We start from the raw sequence: 14,979 nt of genomic DNA, 5'->3' as shown, positions 1-14,979 counted from the left end.
AAAAAAAATATGTTTTTACATAATTTATTTTGTTTTAATAAAAATGAAGTAAATTTTACTATTCATTTCCATCACTTGTAAAAAATTTAAATACTTTCCTGTTCTAAACTGGTGTGTGATTGAATTAGAACATTAATACAATACTATGTTTTAATAAAGGTGTAAACAGAACAGACTAATACTTTATAGGAAGAAAATAATTTGTTTTTAATGTAAATTTTATATTTTTTCTGAATTCCTCTGTTGTGATAAAATAAAGCTTTACCATCATTCTCGAACAAGTCTCTTGACCGATATTTTTATTCTTACAGACATTGCACAGGTGTAGATTGTAGAAAATTTCTTAAAATGTACTTCAAAATTGGATTTGTATATAAAATTCTTATTAATTGAGCGAAATTTATTTTCATAAAAATTATTTAGATACGGATTTTTGTTTTTAAATATTTTAGGGTGGCTAAGCTGTTTGCTTGTTTATAGCCTCAGGCTGTGTGTCAAGTCGTGTGATGTCAGCAGCGTGGTATGAATGCTTCGGATTCCTTGGGTGTGTTTTTGTTATTCGCATTATTTTGCGTATTATAAATATGTATGAATTATCGTTATAATTTATCAGCTTTATTCCTGAGTATTATATTTAAGTAAATTGTACAGTTATGGATGTCGTGGAAAATAATATCAGTAGATTGTTAGAAGGGTTAGCTCTAGAAGAGAATCCTGATTTATGCGATTTTACGCTCGCAGATCAGAACGAAGCTACAGGTTAGTGTGTTTATATACTGAATCATTTTTATGACCATTATGTATAAATTTCTGTGAGGTATTGTCAGCAAACCTGCTGTTATATAAACCAGGATCGAGTATATCTAAGTAGTTCATCATTCTAGAAAGTTACTAATTACTCGTAGTTTAAGATGATTCAATTGATTTACTCTAATGATTTTTAAACCTGCTTTTTTTCTTGCTTACAGATACATTTTCGCCAAATGTGTTGTTTAATTTTACGATTAATAATTTATTTTTATGGGATCATAAAGTATTTTCCCTGTAGAAACTATGTTAATACACTTAAGTATGATTAATAAAAAAAATTTATTCAACTAGTTAGTAAAAAAAAAAATCAAACTGTTATTAATTCAATTTGGCAGTTCAGTTGAGTTAAGCTGCTACTTTTTTTAAATGTAGACATATGCTGAAATCTTTAGGTATCAAATTATACAACAATAAACTTGTGTTTGGGTTATTGCTGTTAACATAACCATTTTTTTATGGGATAAGTAAAATAGTATGTTTAATGTCAAAATAAATCGTATAAATGTACTACAGAATATTGCAAATAATATTTTTTTTTTGTTTGTTATTGTTTTTATAGAACTATAATTAAGTATTCCCTTTCACCTATTGAACTATATAACAGATTTTTCTGCTGACTGCTAATTGACTTTATTTGGCAAAACTGCAGTTTTGAACTAGTAAATTATACTTTTGGTTAGCTTTAAAATGTTAGAACTGAGCATTTCAAAGTGCAGTGGTGTGTACATTTACTCATCATATTGAATCAAAATTAACTACAAATTTTTCCACCAGAATGTTTGTGTCGATTGTGTCTGTTGTAACATTGAGGGATTGTTATTTGCAGGAATGATATTTTTGTTAATAAATTTTAATTACTATCTTATCATTCCAGAAGCTTATGTCAGAATTATTTAATGATGAACATATTGTATCAGCTCAACCTTTAAAGTATTGAACTCTAGCTGTAGAAGTTGTGAACTGAAAAAGACTATTATTTAATTAGTCAGATTATTGCATGTTTCTAATTATAGAACGGAAAGTCAAAAAAAAAATAATAAAATTAAGTTAGTTTCTTTCTGATAATAGGATTCGTTTTTGTTTCTTGTGCCATAGAGTCCCGTAATATTAAATTATTATTGTGTTGTGTGATTTAGTATTATTATATTTAAGTCTGTAAGGGTAACCCTACAAAAATTCTTTGCATACCAGTGAGGTTATTCACAATTACATTTTCAATTAACGTTTCCATTTTTCTTCATATTTTTTTGTTGTATCTACCTCATAGTCTGATTATTATCTGCTACGTAAGTTTACTTGAAAGTGGAAATATTGACTTGTTACTCAGTTTGAAATGAATGTGGTAAAGTAGATGCAATAGAAACCAATATTATATGTGCCAGTGACAGAAGTGAAATTGAATTATTTACAACCAGAAAACTACCAAAAGGTAGTTTTCAGGTTGTAGATAATCCATTTACAATCCATTTATTTTTGAAACAAAATTCAAAAATTAATTTATTCATTTTGTTTGGAGAATTTTCACAAGATTACTTGTTTAAAATGTATATAAATATTCTATTAGTTATTTGCAGGCTATTGAAAAATGTTACATTAACCAACTTTTCCATTCTGTAAATATCTTGTTTACTTCTTTCAGTTGCTAGAGGAGTCACTCCATCATCAACCGCAGATTATGTTCCCATTACCAAAAACACTGTTACATATATTGTAATGGCAGTTTTATTTAATTCTAATAATGAGGTTCTTATGATGCAAGAAGCAAAAAAATCTTGTGCTGGTCAGTGGTATCTTCCTGCTGGACGTATTGAACCAGGAGAGGATATTGAGGTATGTTATAAAATTATATTATGTAAGATATAACTTTTCTTGATTGGAGAATTTTAATGCACTTACTTCCTTGCCAACTGGTAAAAACTGCCATTTTTGTCACTTTCCATGAGCTGAAACATTCTTATTTTACATTATACAGAGGTCAAAAAGGGCTTTTTGAAAAGAGATGGAACTTCATCTTAGTGTACTCAAAATAACCAAATTCATTTTTGTATAACCAACTTTTGGGCCCAAAATAAATAATGAAGGGCAGAGGGTAAGAAGCCTGTGTTTTACCTTTTAACTCTTAGGTACTAGTATTATTTATTAAAAAAATTGGATTGTTACCGAGTGTCCTTCATTAAATAAAAATGGCCTTTTTTTTAAGGATTTTCAAAATCATAAGATTTTGAAAATGTGTTATTTTTGGGGCCCAAAAACCACATGTGGGATAGGTGGCAAAATCTGAAAGTTTTACAGCAATAAGTACTTTTTATGTACTTTAAAACCATATTAAATGTATTTATTTTGTTACTCATAGGGGTTGATGAGTAATGAAGCCATCAAAACCACTAAAAACTCATTCCTTCTAACCGTGAACAATGTATCCAAAAGATTAACGGCATCTATTTTTTCAGATAATAATGTAGGTCTACTAAACAAAATATTTTGATGTCTATTATGAGATAGCTTATATTCTAGATAGTTTGTTACGTAAAATATGACTCGTACACACAAACTCATGTTTAAACACGAAAGTGAATAGACATGCGTGGACATGAATGTTTGCATAATCCTGAATTTAAACGTTATAGAAGTCTCAGTTACTGTTTTGATTTCAATATGACATGTTGTATTGTTGCTAGTCTTAATACTATGGTTAGGTAGTGAACACTTGTTTTTAAAGTAATTTTATTAGCAGTGAATTTTTCTTTTATGGGATATCTTTTATTTTTAATTTTATTAATTAGAGAAATTTTTATTTTAGCTGTAGAGAAACTGGGATAAGACAAAGTGAGGTGCGATTGGTGGTTTTATAATTGGCTTACAAATAGGTCTTACAATATGTCTTCAGTATTGAACAATAATTTAAAGTTTACTGAACAGCAAATAACATTTATATCTTTAAGAACTGGATGTACTGAAACAAAAAATATCTATACTTTTCATAAAACCGAATATTTAGATAAATATTTTCATATTAATGGGAAAAGTTGCTGTGACCCATTTAGTTGTTGCACTAAACCAGTTAAGAAATCTCTTCGAGAAATATCTTTGACACTTTCAACAAGCAATCCAAATTTTTTTATATATACTGGCCATGGGCCAGTATATATAAAATAATCATAAATTTGTGATGCCATCAAGAAGATTTTGAAATCGCTGCTGAATGGCATTTTTTTGCCTCATACCATGGAAAAGGATCATATGATGGTATTGGTGGAACTGTAAAAAGGACTGACTAAAGCAAGCCTTCAAAGGACAGTCAACAATCAGATTGTTACGCGTTCTGAAATGCACAATTATTGCAAAGTCAATATTAAAAATAACATTTATTTTCCGCTCTAATAAAGATGTTCAAAAGACTGATGAATACCTCAGTTCTCGTTATCAGGTAATCACAACAGTTCTAGAAACAAGAACCTTTCACAGTTATGTTCCAACAAGTCAGAAATGTATTCTGAAAGTCCAAGCGACCTCTGAATCAGAAACATTTATCAGTATTGGTACACAAGGGCATTAGTGTTTGTGATTGCTTTATAGGTTTACCAAAGCCAAAATGTAAAAATTATGTCTGCTGCGTATACGATGGCAACTGGTGGTTAGGTGAAGTCATTGAAGTCAAAATACATGAAAATGAAGAGGAATATAAAATACACTTTTTCCATCCACAAGGCCCTAGTATTATTATTCAAGAAATCATTGAGGGATAATCAAACAGGGGTTCAACTGTAAAATATTTTAAAGATTCTGACACCTTCAGAACTTTTTCTCATTTACTGGAAGAGGACACAGCATTATACCAAAGATGAATGAAGACTTATCAGTTCTACTCAATAAAGAAATGGCAGAAGCACTAAGTTATGTAGTTAAGGTTTTTGTAAAAGAGTGTAAGATTTATTCATAACTTTCATTAACGTAAAGTAAGAGAGTAAAGTAAAGTAAAAGTGAATTGAACAACTTGTTAATTTATTTGAATTGGTTATCATTTTGTAATTATTATTTATCATTCTGTAATTGACTATTTGTCATTTTAGTATCTCTGAGTTAAAAGGTAAAAAACAAGCCTGTTGCTCTAAGCCCTTCATTATTTATTTTGGGCCCAAAATTTGAAAAAAAAACAATTTGTAAATGTAACTTCAGTAAACATTACAAGATGTGGTTGTGTAACAAAATAAATTTTGAGTACACTAAGATGAAGTTCCATCTTTACTCTTTCCAAAAAGCTCATTTTGACCCTCTGTACAATGTAAAATAAGAATGCTACAGTTCATGGGAAAAGTGATTAAAATGGCTGTTTTTACCTGTTGGAAAAATAGAAAATAGTCTTATTACTCAAGAAAAATTTTTTTTAAATATAAAAAAATATTTTTTGGCCGCTACAATATGGGTAGTTATCAAATATATACCAAATATCATCATCAAAATCAAAAATAGTGATGCACTGATCATTTGTTGAATTAAATTGGAATATCCCTATTTTAAAATGATTCAGATGTAATTAAGAATAAGAAGTCTGCAATCATAGGGAGCGAAGGTAGAAATATTATTAGCAATGTTATTAAATACTTTGATGAAAACAGAAAAAAAACAGGTGATTACTTCATCTACTATAATCGCAAGCTGTTGGTTCACATTTTTCCCAAGAATGAAGTTAACTTAATGATGCTGCAGATTGTTGTCAATCAAGCCCAGATGCAATGTTAATTTTGTTGTGCAGTTCATTTAATAAACCTATAAAGAATCACAGTTACCTTTTGGCATCTTAAACTTATCAAATTTTCATTGTATATTTATACATAGCAACAATGGGCATACACCCATTTACAGTTACTATTGGATGATAATGAACATCTGTAGTGTGTGAAAAATGCCTAATTGGGATTCTAACTCAGGACCTCCAGATGAGAGACTGAGAAGATTCCATTCTGCCCGATAGAATGGCATAATAATAAATAGTCTACTAATGCTTTCTAAGACTGGAGGTCATTGTTTTAATTCTAAAACAGGAACAATACCTGTTTGATAAAATTTGTATTTTTGTATATAAAATTTTCCAGTAAGAGCTACTTAACTGGATGATGTTGGATTATGCTTGGTAGATGATAGTATTTGTGTTTTACATCTGTCATTAATTGTAATCATAAAAAAAAATCCATTAAAATGTCCATATTGTTAAAAATATGTAATTTAAATTTGTGAAAAACATTTTGTAAACTTTCATGATTTTTTATGGGGTCTACATAATTCCCAACAGAGAAAAAATCTCCAGTATAGTTTGTAAAGTCAAGGAAAATGATACAGATGCATGAGCATGCTTGTTTATTCTTTCAGTTGGAAATGTTGCCATAGTTCATGAAATTGTTGATTAAAATTTAATTAAATCAGTTTAATGCTGTTTGTAGGATTAGGGATTTCTGAGACCATCTATGTAAAATTTTAAAGAAAGATGTGAATTTACACACATATAAGATTTAGTAGACTGAGGAATTGAAACTAGCAGAACATAGATCAGATGCAGATCTAGCAGATTTTGATCAGATGCTTGAAATTGAAAAGAGTTGCCAACAATATTTGCAAGAAAATAATATTTAGCAAAAAAAGACCCATTTTCATCCTAATGAGCATATTTACATGGAAAAATTTCTTATTTGGAGCACTAAACTATCCAAGAGAAATCCATGAACAGGCAATTTATGTGTAACATGTGTGCAGTTTATGAGCTGGAGACCTAGGAGGGTGGACCAGCTAATTCACTGCACAGCCTCAGAGGTTGCCTTTGCCTCGACCTACCAAGACCCCATGGGACCCGGTTTTGCCATTCCCCATGGGGGTCGTGCACCCAGTAGGCCAGGATTGGGTCTTTTATATGCCTGCATCTAACCATACTCCCTCCAGCCGGGTCTCAGTCTTTTTTTTATTACCCATGAATTCAGGGGGTCCCCCGGTCAGTCATCAATTTGTGCTTCTTAGATAAACATAACATTACCAATTGTATAGATAGATTTCCCGTCAATAATAATAAACTATTTCTGTTACTTATAAAGTAAAATTTCTGGGTGTTTTATTAAATTACAAATTCTCCTGAAGTAATCAAATTTATTTCATTTGTAACAGAATCAAATCAATCATATTGTACTTTGAAGCATCTTAATAAAACTAAGCTTGTCATTGTTATTAAATATAAGCATTATATTTATTATACTTATTTATAGAAGTCATAATAATGAGGTTTCTAGATAGAAAATGAGCTATCAGATAATTGTTTGACACATCTCCATATGCATCATGTAGACTGGCATTAAAAAAAATTAAAAATGCTAATTTATCCTTTTGTTTGTATTGATAAATATATAATCTTTGTTTAAAAAATAGTTACTTATTCTTAAAAAATAACGATATCCATTGCTACTAAACCAGACAACAGAACAATTTTAGTTTATTTCAGTACAATAGCTTATGAGAAAGGATCTTAGCCTGCTTCCATTACCCATATTTAATAAATACCATATCATTTAAAAAGTTTTCTTACAAATTTATTTAAAATGCAATTGAAAGTTTTTTTTTTTACACAAACAATATTATTCTTGTCCATCTACCAACAATTATAATAATAATAATTTACCAGCAGTTCACTGTGTTAAAGATAACATTTGATCCCTAATTTGTGAGAACCACAAGTACTCAGATATTAAGTTTTTAAAATGTATTCTTAATAAAGATATTGTAATTTAGTGCAATTAATATACCAATAATATAGAAATACAAACCACCACCATAAACTCATGAAATTAGTGGCAGGTTCAATGCAAACTTACTAATTTACATATTAAGTATTTTCTGAAGCCATAGTTCATCTCAGTTATTTAAATACTATTTCATGTCACAAATTACTTTTACACACACATAGGGTGTTGTACAAAGTTCTCCTGGACTTTTATAACCTATCCTACTGATGAAAATAATGGAAAAAGTTCACATAAACATATGTCCTAAAATGTTTTGTTTGCGAGTTATGGCTAGTGAAAGATTTCACTCTGATTTCAGCTACCCTGGTGAAATGAGATGGTACTGAAATTTTTTAGGATGTTAATTAATGAGCAGAATTAATGATTTCTTATGTTTTTTGATGTGAAAAATCAAATAAAATAGTCCCAGAACTGTATCTGCAGTAGGTTTTGAAAAATTTGGGGTGAAAACTGTTTTTTTATGTTTGACATACAATAATGTTGTTAAATGGCTAAACAAAAATCTGAATTTTATTTAGAAACAGTGCAGTACTACATTTATCAGAAAAGTACTTATTTTAATAAAAACAAGATTTACTGTTAAAAATTGCTGCTAAAATATTTTTAAAAAGCTGGAAATTACACAACAGTTGTAAAATAAATAAAATTACTCAGATAATAAATTTTTTTATTAATGACAAAAATGCAATAAATTATTTGAAAAATTATTTCAAAGTTAGCAATAAAGTAATAACAGTTGATCAATGATACACAGTACTAGATTATTGTATAAATCATTCTGTAAAGTACATTAACTCTATCAGATACTGTGAATTGTGCTGTCATTAGTAAAGGTTTTCTGTGAATTTTAGTCTGAATATGATCGGTTTGTCATTGAAGTAATGCCAAACTTATTTACAACAGAGGAATACACTGATATGACATCATTTTGGGTGTATGTAGTGGTAATGCTACGGCTGCTGCAGTAGAATGTGAAATAAGTTTTTTTGAATTGCAGGATTCCATATCCCAAAACAATTAGCGCAAATTTTTACAATCTTCGAGATACAAGTTCATTACCTATTATTCATACTAGTTATTAACAATCTATCAAACATGATGCTATTATGGATGAGATTATTATCGATGCAGTCCGGGCGTCAGTACACAACAGCCTTTGGAGTTTCGCATCAATGATTTGGAGGACACTTAAACAAAACAAGTTTTATCCGTATGATAAACCCCAGTTCAGCATCACACCCAGAGACAGTCTGCTTCGCTTAGAGTTCTGCACCTGGTGAAATATGAATCAACATGCTACAAGTATGATTTGTTTACCAATGAGGCAAATTTTACTCTAGATTGTGTCAAAATTTATGCAATGAGCATACATGGGCAGAAGTAAAATCTCATGAAATTGTGGAAGGCAATTTTCAACACTGATTTAGCATCAATATATGGTACGATCTAAGCAATTAGTTTGGATTGTTCATATTACCTGGCTGCTTAATTGCCGAGGTTTACTTGCTCTTTCTTCAAGAAGAATTGCCAAAATTGCTTGAAGATGTTCGTCTAGCGCTGAGATGCAAAGTATACTTCCAGCACAATGACATGTCTATCCACTTCTCTTGTGTCGTATCCACTCGCTTATATCATCATTTGCCTAAGAAATGGATCAGTCATGAATATCCACATTCTTGGCCACCAAGATTGTCTGATCTAATACCTTAAGATTTTTGTGTCTGGGTGTGGATGAAAAATATTATTTACAAAACAATTAATACCTTGAATAATTCTTGAGAGGAATTAATTGTCCGCATTATGGATGCGGCTGAGCAACTTAGGGATGGCCCTGAAGAGCTAAAAAGGAGTACAGAAGCATGCCAAGAAATGTATTGAAAATGACATGCTCATTTTTGAACATTATATATGGTACTTATAACGCACTTAGGTTTAGTGTACTGTTCCTAAATGAAATTCATACTTTTCTACCTTTTCTTTGTTTCATTCATCTTATCTTACACTATTTGTTCAAGATTAAATTCTCTACAGATTTATATTTTTATTACCCATTTAACAAAGTTATTGTACATCAAACATAAAAAAAGGGTTTTCCCCCCAGTTAATTGGTTTTCAATCCAAATTTTTCAAAACCTACTGCAGATAGGGTTCTGGGACCTATTTTATTCAATTTTTCACACCTAAAACCATAAGAAACCACTAATCCTGCCCTTAAGTAACAACCTAAATGTTTCAGTACAACCTCATTTCACTGGTGTAGCTGATATCTGAATGAAATATTTCACTAGCTATAACTTGCAAACGAAGCATTTTTAGAACATATGTTTATATGAACTTTTGCCATTATTTTCATGGGTAGAATAGGTTATTAAAGTCCCCAGAAAAGTGTGTCCTTCACTCTGTATATATATTTCTTTTTTTTTAATATTCAAATAATTCATTAACATATTGATCACTTTGTTAATAGAATTTAATATTATATGAAATATAAACATTTGATAACAGTTTTTTGAGGTCTCTTGCATCTTCAGTAGGTATTTAATTCTATATCTATTACATTAAAGCATATTCTTTTAATTGTTTGGCATTTTATTCAAAATTATGTTTTATGTTTTGAATAATATTTTGTGTGTTTCTGTAATTTTGCTCTCCACTACTGGAACAATTTAATCTTTAAAACGTAGTATTTTGCTTTGTTCTAGTGTCATTATTGCCAACTGTTAGATTGTATTTTTATTATGTTTTTAATTAAATCATAATTTTTTAATGTGATCTCATGGTTCATAATTTTACTTATTTTTTTTTAATATTTATAAATATAATATTTCTCGGAATGTATTCATTTTTTATAATTTTTACAAATTTCCAAAATCTCTAAATTATTTTTGCAACCTGTAATACTATGTTTGAATTCTAAAAGATCATTAGCTACATTAGATATATCTTCTTTTTTTTTCTTTTTTTATTGTGTGTAATGTTCAGTAAATCTTTAAGTGATTTGTTTGTTTTATAAATATTATTACATTCATTGCATTTAATTTTGTATATTTCTCTTAATTCCTCTTTATTAATTTTTAAATATTTTATAATACAATTACTTGGTTTATATACTTTTTATATTTATTTTCCTCATATAAATTAATAACTTTTTTTTTTTTATGTTATTTTAGATATAAACTGTTATTAACATATTTGTGTTATTTTTTTCTTTTTTTGCTGTTGTATTTAGTATCCTAACCTAACCTTATCTTCGTATTTTTTATTCTGAATTTTATACATTTTTTCTATAATTGCACCATCAAAACCATTAAATGTTGGTATTTGTTCTATTTCATACATTTCTTTCCTGAGTTTATTTTTATTGTTTTTTGTATAATGAGTTACTCTAAATTTCATGTTTTAATATGTATTAATTTTTTGTGATCATGGGTGGTTAATTTAAATGTATTGTAATATTGCTAGTAGGTTTTATAAACTGATGTTTTTATTATATTGTTTATTTTGATTTCAATTTCAAAAAAAAGTATTTTTCTGTTATTTTATATTTTGTACATAAATTTTAAATTATTATAATTGTTAAGTTTATTTAAAGTTATCAAATGCTCATTATTTGTAGTTTGGTTATATACGACTAAAATATCATCTACATATCTTATTCACAATAATATTTGATGTGTATTAATATTCCATGAGCTTTTTTTATTTTCAAAATCTTTTATAAATATTTCAGACATAATTGCAGATATAGGTGATCCCATTGGTTAAGCCTTCTGTTTGTAAATAACAATTATTCTCATATTCAAAGTAATATTGAAGACAGTTATATCTTATAATAGTGATTAATGCACTGGTGAATTTTCCGGTTTCATTTAATCTGTTTTTTATTATTTTTATTGCTTTGTTAAAACTCACTGGACTACCAAAATTACATAAAATAAATAATCCTTTAAGACCTTTAATAAATTTTTAAACAACACCTGCATATTTTGTAGCCAAAGTAATAGATAAGATACTTAGAATAAAAATGAACCTAACCCCAACATCATGTAAAAATTTAATTTGGCCGATAGAAGAAATCTGAAAAATTTCAAAATGTAGAACATTATTTATGTTTATAGGAAGCGGTAAAACGAGAAGTGTTAGAAGAAACTGGACTTGATATGGAACCAACATCATTGGTTATGGTTGAATGCGCTAGCAAAGCATGGTTTCGTTTTATTATGACTGGTAAAATTACTGGTGGTAAATTAAAAACACCTGCTGATGCCGATTCTGAATCTCTCCAGGTTTGTTGATTTTTACTATAGTTAATGTTGAACTTATATGAGTATTTAAACACGATGATGGGCTGTAAATAGAGGATAATTTTCAGTTTGCAGTTTATTCCATATTTTGCACTGTTAAAGACATTAAGCATGAATGGTGATAAATATTCTTGAATGATGGAATACAAATATATAAGCATATATAAGCATCAACTTTGTTGATGCTGCTTATGTATTTGTATATATAAATTGCCTAGCTATAACTTATTTTTGCATTTTTCAGGTAATTCTTTACTAAATGAATATATCCTTTTTTATGAAAAAGAATTTTTTGATGGAGACAATCCATGCCCATGCCTGGTTGTATGTAAAATATAAGAAGCATCATTTTTTCTTATGTATTGTGTGATAATTGTTTCTCTTACCCAAACATTCTTTTGCTGGTTTTTTTTAGTTATGTACTCTTTGTTTCAGTCAGTAGCACCATGAATTGTTTATTTGTTTTATTTCCTGCAAGAATCAGGATTTTCATGGCACGATAGACCTACCAATCAAGACCTAATATCTATTGTGAAACATTAAAAAACTTATGTTATGCGATGCAGAACTGATGTGGCTTGCTTACCCATGGTGTTAGATTGGTTCATGACAATACTACAATGCAATGTCTCAGTTTGATTATCCCCTGTACAGCTTGCCCTTGCACCAAGTGACTGTCACTTCTTCCTTTATATTAATTTCTTTCTTGCTGGCGGGCTGTTCCATGATGATGAGGTCAAGAAAAGTCATTAATATATGGCTTGGATTATAGTCAGCATCATTCATGAAAAAATATATTTATCAAGAGGCATCACTAGTGTCTCCTATGGCAAGTATGACAACTTGACAGTGAGGCGACTACACTACTTGCATAATCTTTAAGATAGGGTTTTTCGACACCTTCCATATCTTCAAATTCTATTTATTAAATAAATAAGAATGAAGTATGTATGTATGATTGTGTTAATAAAATGAATAAAAATTAATCTTATGCACAAAACAGTTTTTTGATTAGCATTCTTATTTTTTTATTGGAGCACATCAAAGTACCACAGTAATAACTCTAAAATATTCAGACTTTCACTTCAGATTTAACTATTAAATAAATATTCAGACTTAAACTTCCATTCCATAATTTTCCTTCTACATAGTTTCATTTGTATTTTAGTAAGAGTTAATTTTTATTTTTTTTTTGTCTTCAGTCATTTGACTGGTTTGATGCAGCTCTCAAAGATTCCCTATCTAGTGCTAGTTGTTTCATTTCAGTATACCCTCTATATCCTACATCCCTAACAATTTGTTTTACTAACCGAGAGTAAAAAGGATTTAGAAGAAACAATGAATAGCATAGATGAAGTCCTACGCAAGAACTATCGCATGAAAATAAACAAATACAAAACAAAAGTAATGAAATGTATTAGAAATAACAAAGATGGACCAATGAATGTGAAAATAGGAGGAGAAAAGATTATGGAGGTAGAAGAATTTTGTTATTTGGGAAGTAGAATTACTAAAGATGGACGAAGCAGGAGCGATATAAAATGCCGAATAGCACAGGCGAAAAGAGCCTTCAGTCAGAAATATAATTTGTTAACATTAAAAATTAATTTAAATGTCAGGAAAAAATTTTTGAAAGTATATGTTTGGAGTGTCGCTTTATATGGAAGTGAAACTTGGACAATCGGAGTATCTGAGAAGAAAAGATTAGAAGCTTTTGAAATGCGGTGCTATAGGAGAATGTTAAAAATCAGATGGGTGGATAAAGTGACAAATGAAGAGGTATTGCGGCAAATAGATGAAGAAAGAAGCATTTGGAAAAATATAGTTAAAAGAAGCGACAGACTTATAGGCTACATACTAAGGCATCCTGGAATAGTCGCTTTAATATTGGAAGGACAGGTAGAAGGAAAAAATTGTGTAGGCAGGCCACGTTTGGAATATGTAAAACAAATTGTTAGGGATGTAGGATGTAAGGGGTATACTGTAATGAAACGACTAGCACTAGATAGGGAATCTTGGAGAGCTGCATCAAACCAGTCAAATGACTGAAGACAAAAAAAAAAAATAACATTTTAATAAGTAGCTTTAAATCTAAGCTGTAGAAATGTTTCAGTCACTTTGTGACTTATTTCATTATAACATTTTTATAATGTAAAATTTTTAAAACTGTCTCCAATATAAATATATAAACATCAAATTAAATTTAACTCCTAAAAAATATTTAATAATGGAAAACTCATATAAATGAGTGTTCACTTCAATAAAATTTAAAAATTGTACTTTTAAATTGCAAAAGTGAACTTATTTGAATGCGTTCATGAGACCTCACTCCTTGTCAGATGTTCATGGAACAAGAAAACTGAGGATTGTAATGTTTGGGCATAAGAAGGACCCCCTTTAGCTGTGGATCTGATATAGCAGCTAATTTAATGATATTCAACAATAAAAATTTAATTTTATAATATTCAATAATTAATTCTGTAAAAAAATTTTGTGAAATTCACTTGTGTGATCGGTAACAGATTTTTAATGAAAAGACTTATTATTTTTTATTGTTTTGGATGAAATTTACTTTTGTAAGTGATTTCTCTTTATAAAATTATGTGCAACAATATGATTTATCTCTAAATAATGTGTTTTAAGAAAATTTTGATGTAATTTATTAAACACATGAATTGATAAATTAATGTAAAAATATGTTGAGCATATTGATATTTCATCACAATAGTATATTTTTTATTCATTGTTTTAGGCTAAGTGGATAGGAAATGTAGCCGAATTATCATTAAGAGCAAATGATATTATAACTATTATCGAGAGAGGATTACAATACCATATTGGATCTGAAGATCAACATCCATGCATATTACCTGCTGTTAGACCTCATAAAAAACTTCTGTTAAGGCTTGTCATATGCATACGATCAAAAAGCAGGTAATTATATATATATATATATTTTTTAAATTTTATAATCTTAATCCTACAACTAATATGTTGGAAGTAAATATTTATTGTAATATTGGAAGTAAAATGTTGTCATAAATGTATGCTATGTACTAATTTTACATTAATTGTGAATACCT

The 14,979-nt window shown here is 29.0% G+C and overlaps 1 protein-coding gene across 3 annotated transcripts in view; it reads left to right on the top strand.

Moving 5' to 3' along the window:
• Positions 1–499: 499 nt before the first annotated feature.
• The window catches only part of LOC142329350 (8-oxo-dGDP phosphatase NUDT18-like), a 32,575-nt gene continuing 18,095 nt past the window's right edge, over positions 500–14,979 (top strand). For all 3 annotated transcript variants that reach the window (XR_012757477.1, XM_075373849.1, XM_075373850.1), the window contains exons 1-4: positions 500–759; positions 2,450–2,640; positions 11,711–11,878; positions 14,649–14,830. Coding sequence is in view for 2 of the 3 variants with exons in the window: in XM_075373849.1 (XP_075229964.1) it covers positions 654–759; positions 2,450–2,640; positions 11,711–11,878; positions 14,649–14,830 (647 nt within the window). In the remaining variant the exon portion in view is untranslated. The remainder of the gene's footprint in view (positions 760–2,449; positions 2,641–11,710; positions 11,879–14,648; positions 14,831–14,979) is intronic.

The sequence above is a fragment of the Lycorma delicatula genome, chromosome 8, assembly GCF_047948215.1.
Source record: "Lycorma delicatula isolate Av1 chromosome 8, ASM4794821v1, whole genome shotgun sequence".
Lineage (NCBI taxonomy): Eukaryota > Metazoa > Arthropoda > Insecta > Hemiptera > Fulgoridae > Lycorma > Lycorma delicatula.
This window is presented reverse-complemented; position numbering and strand designations above follow the sequence as displayed.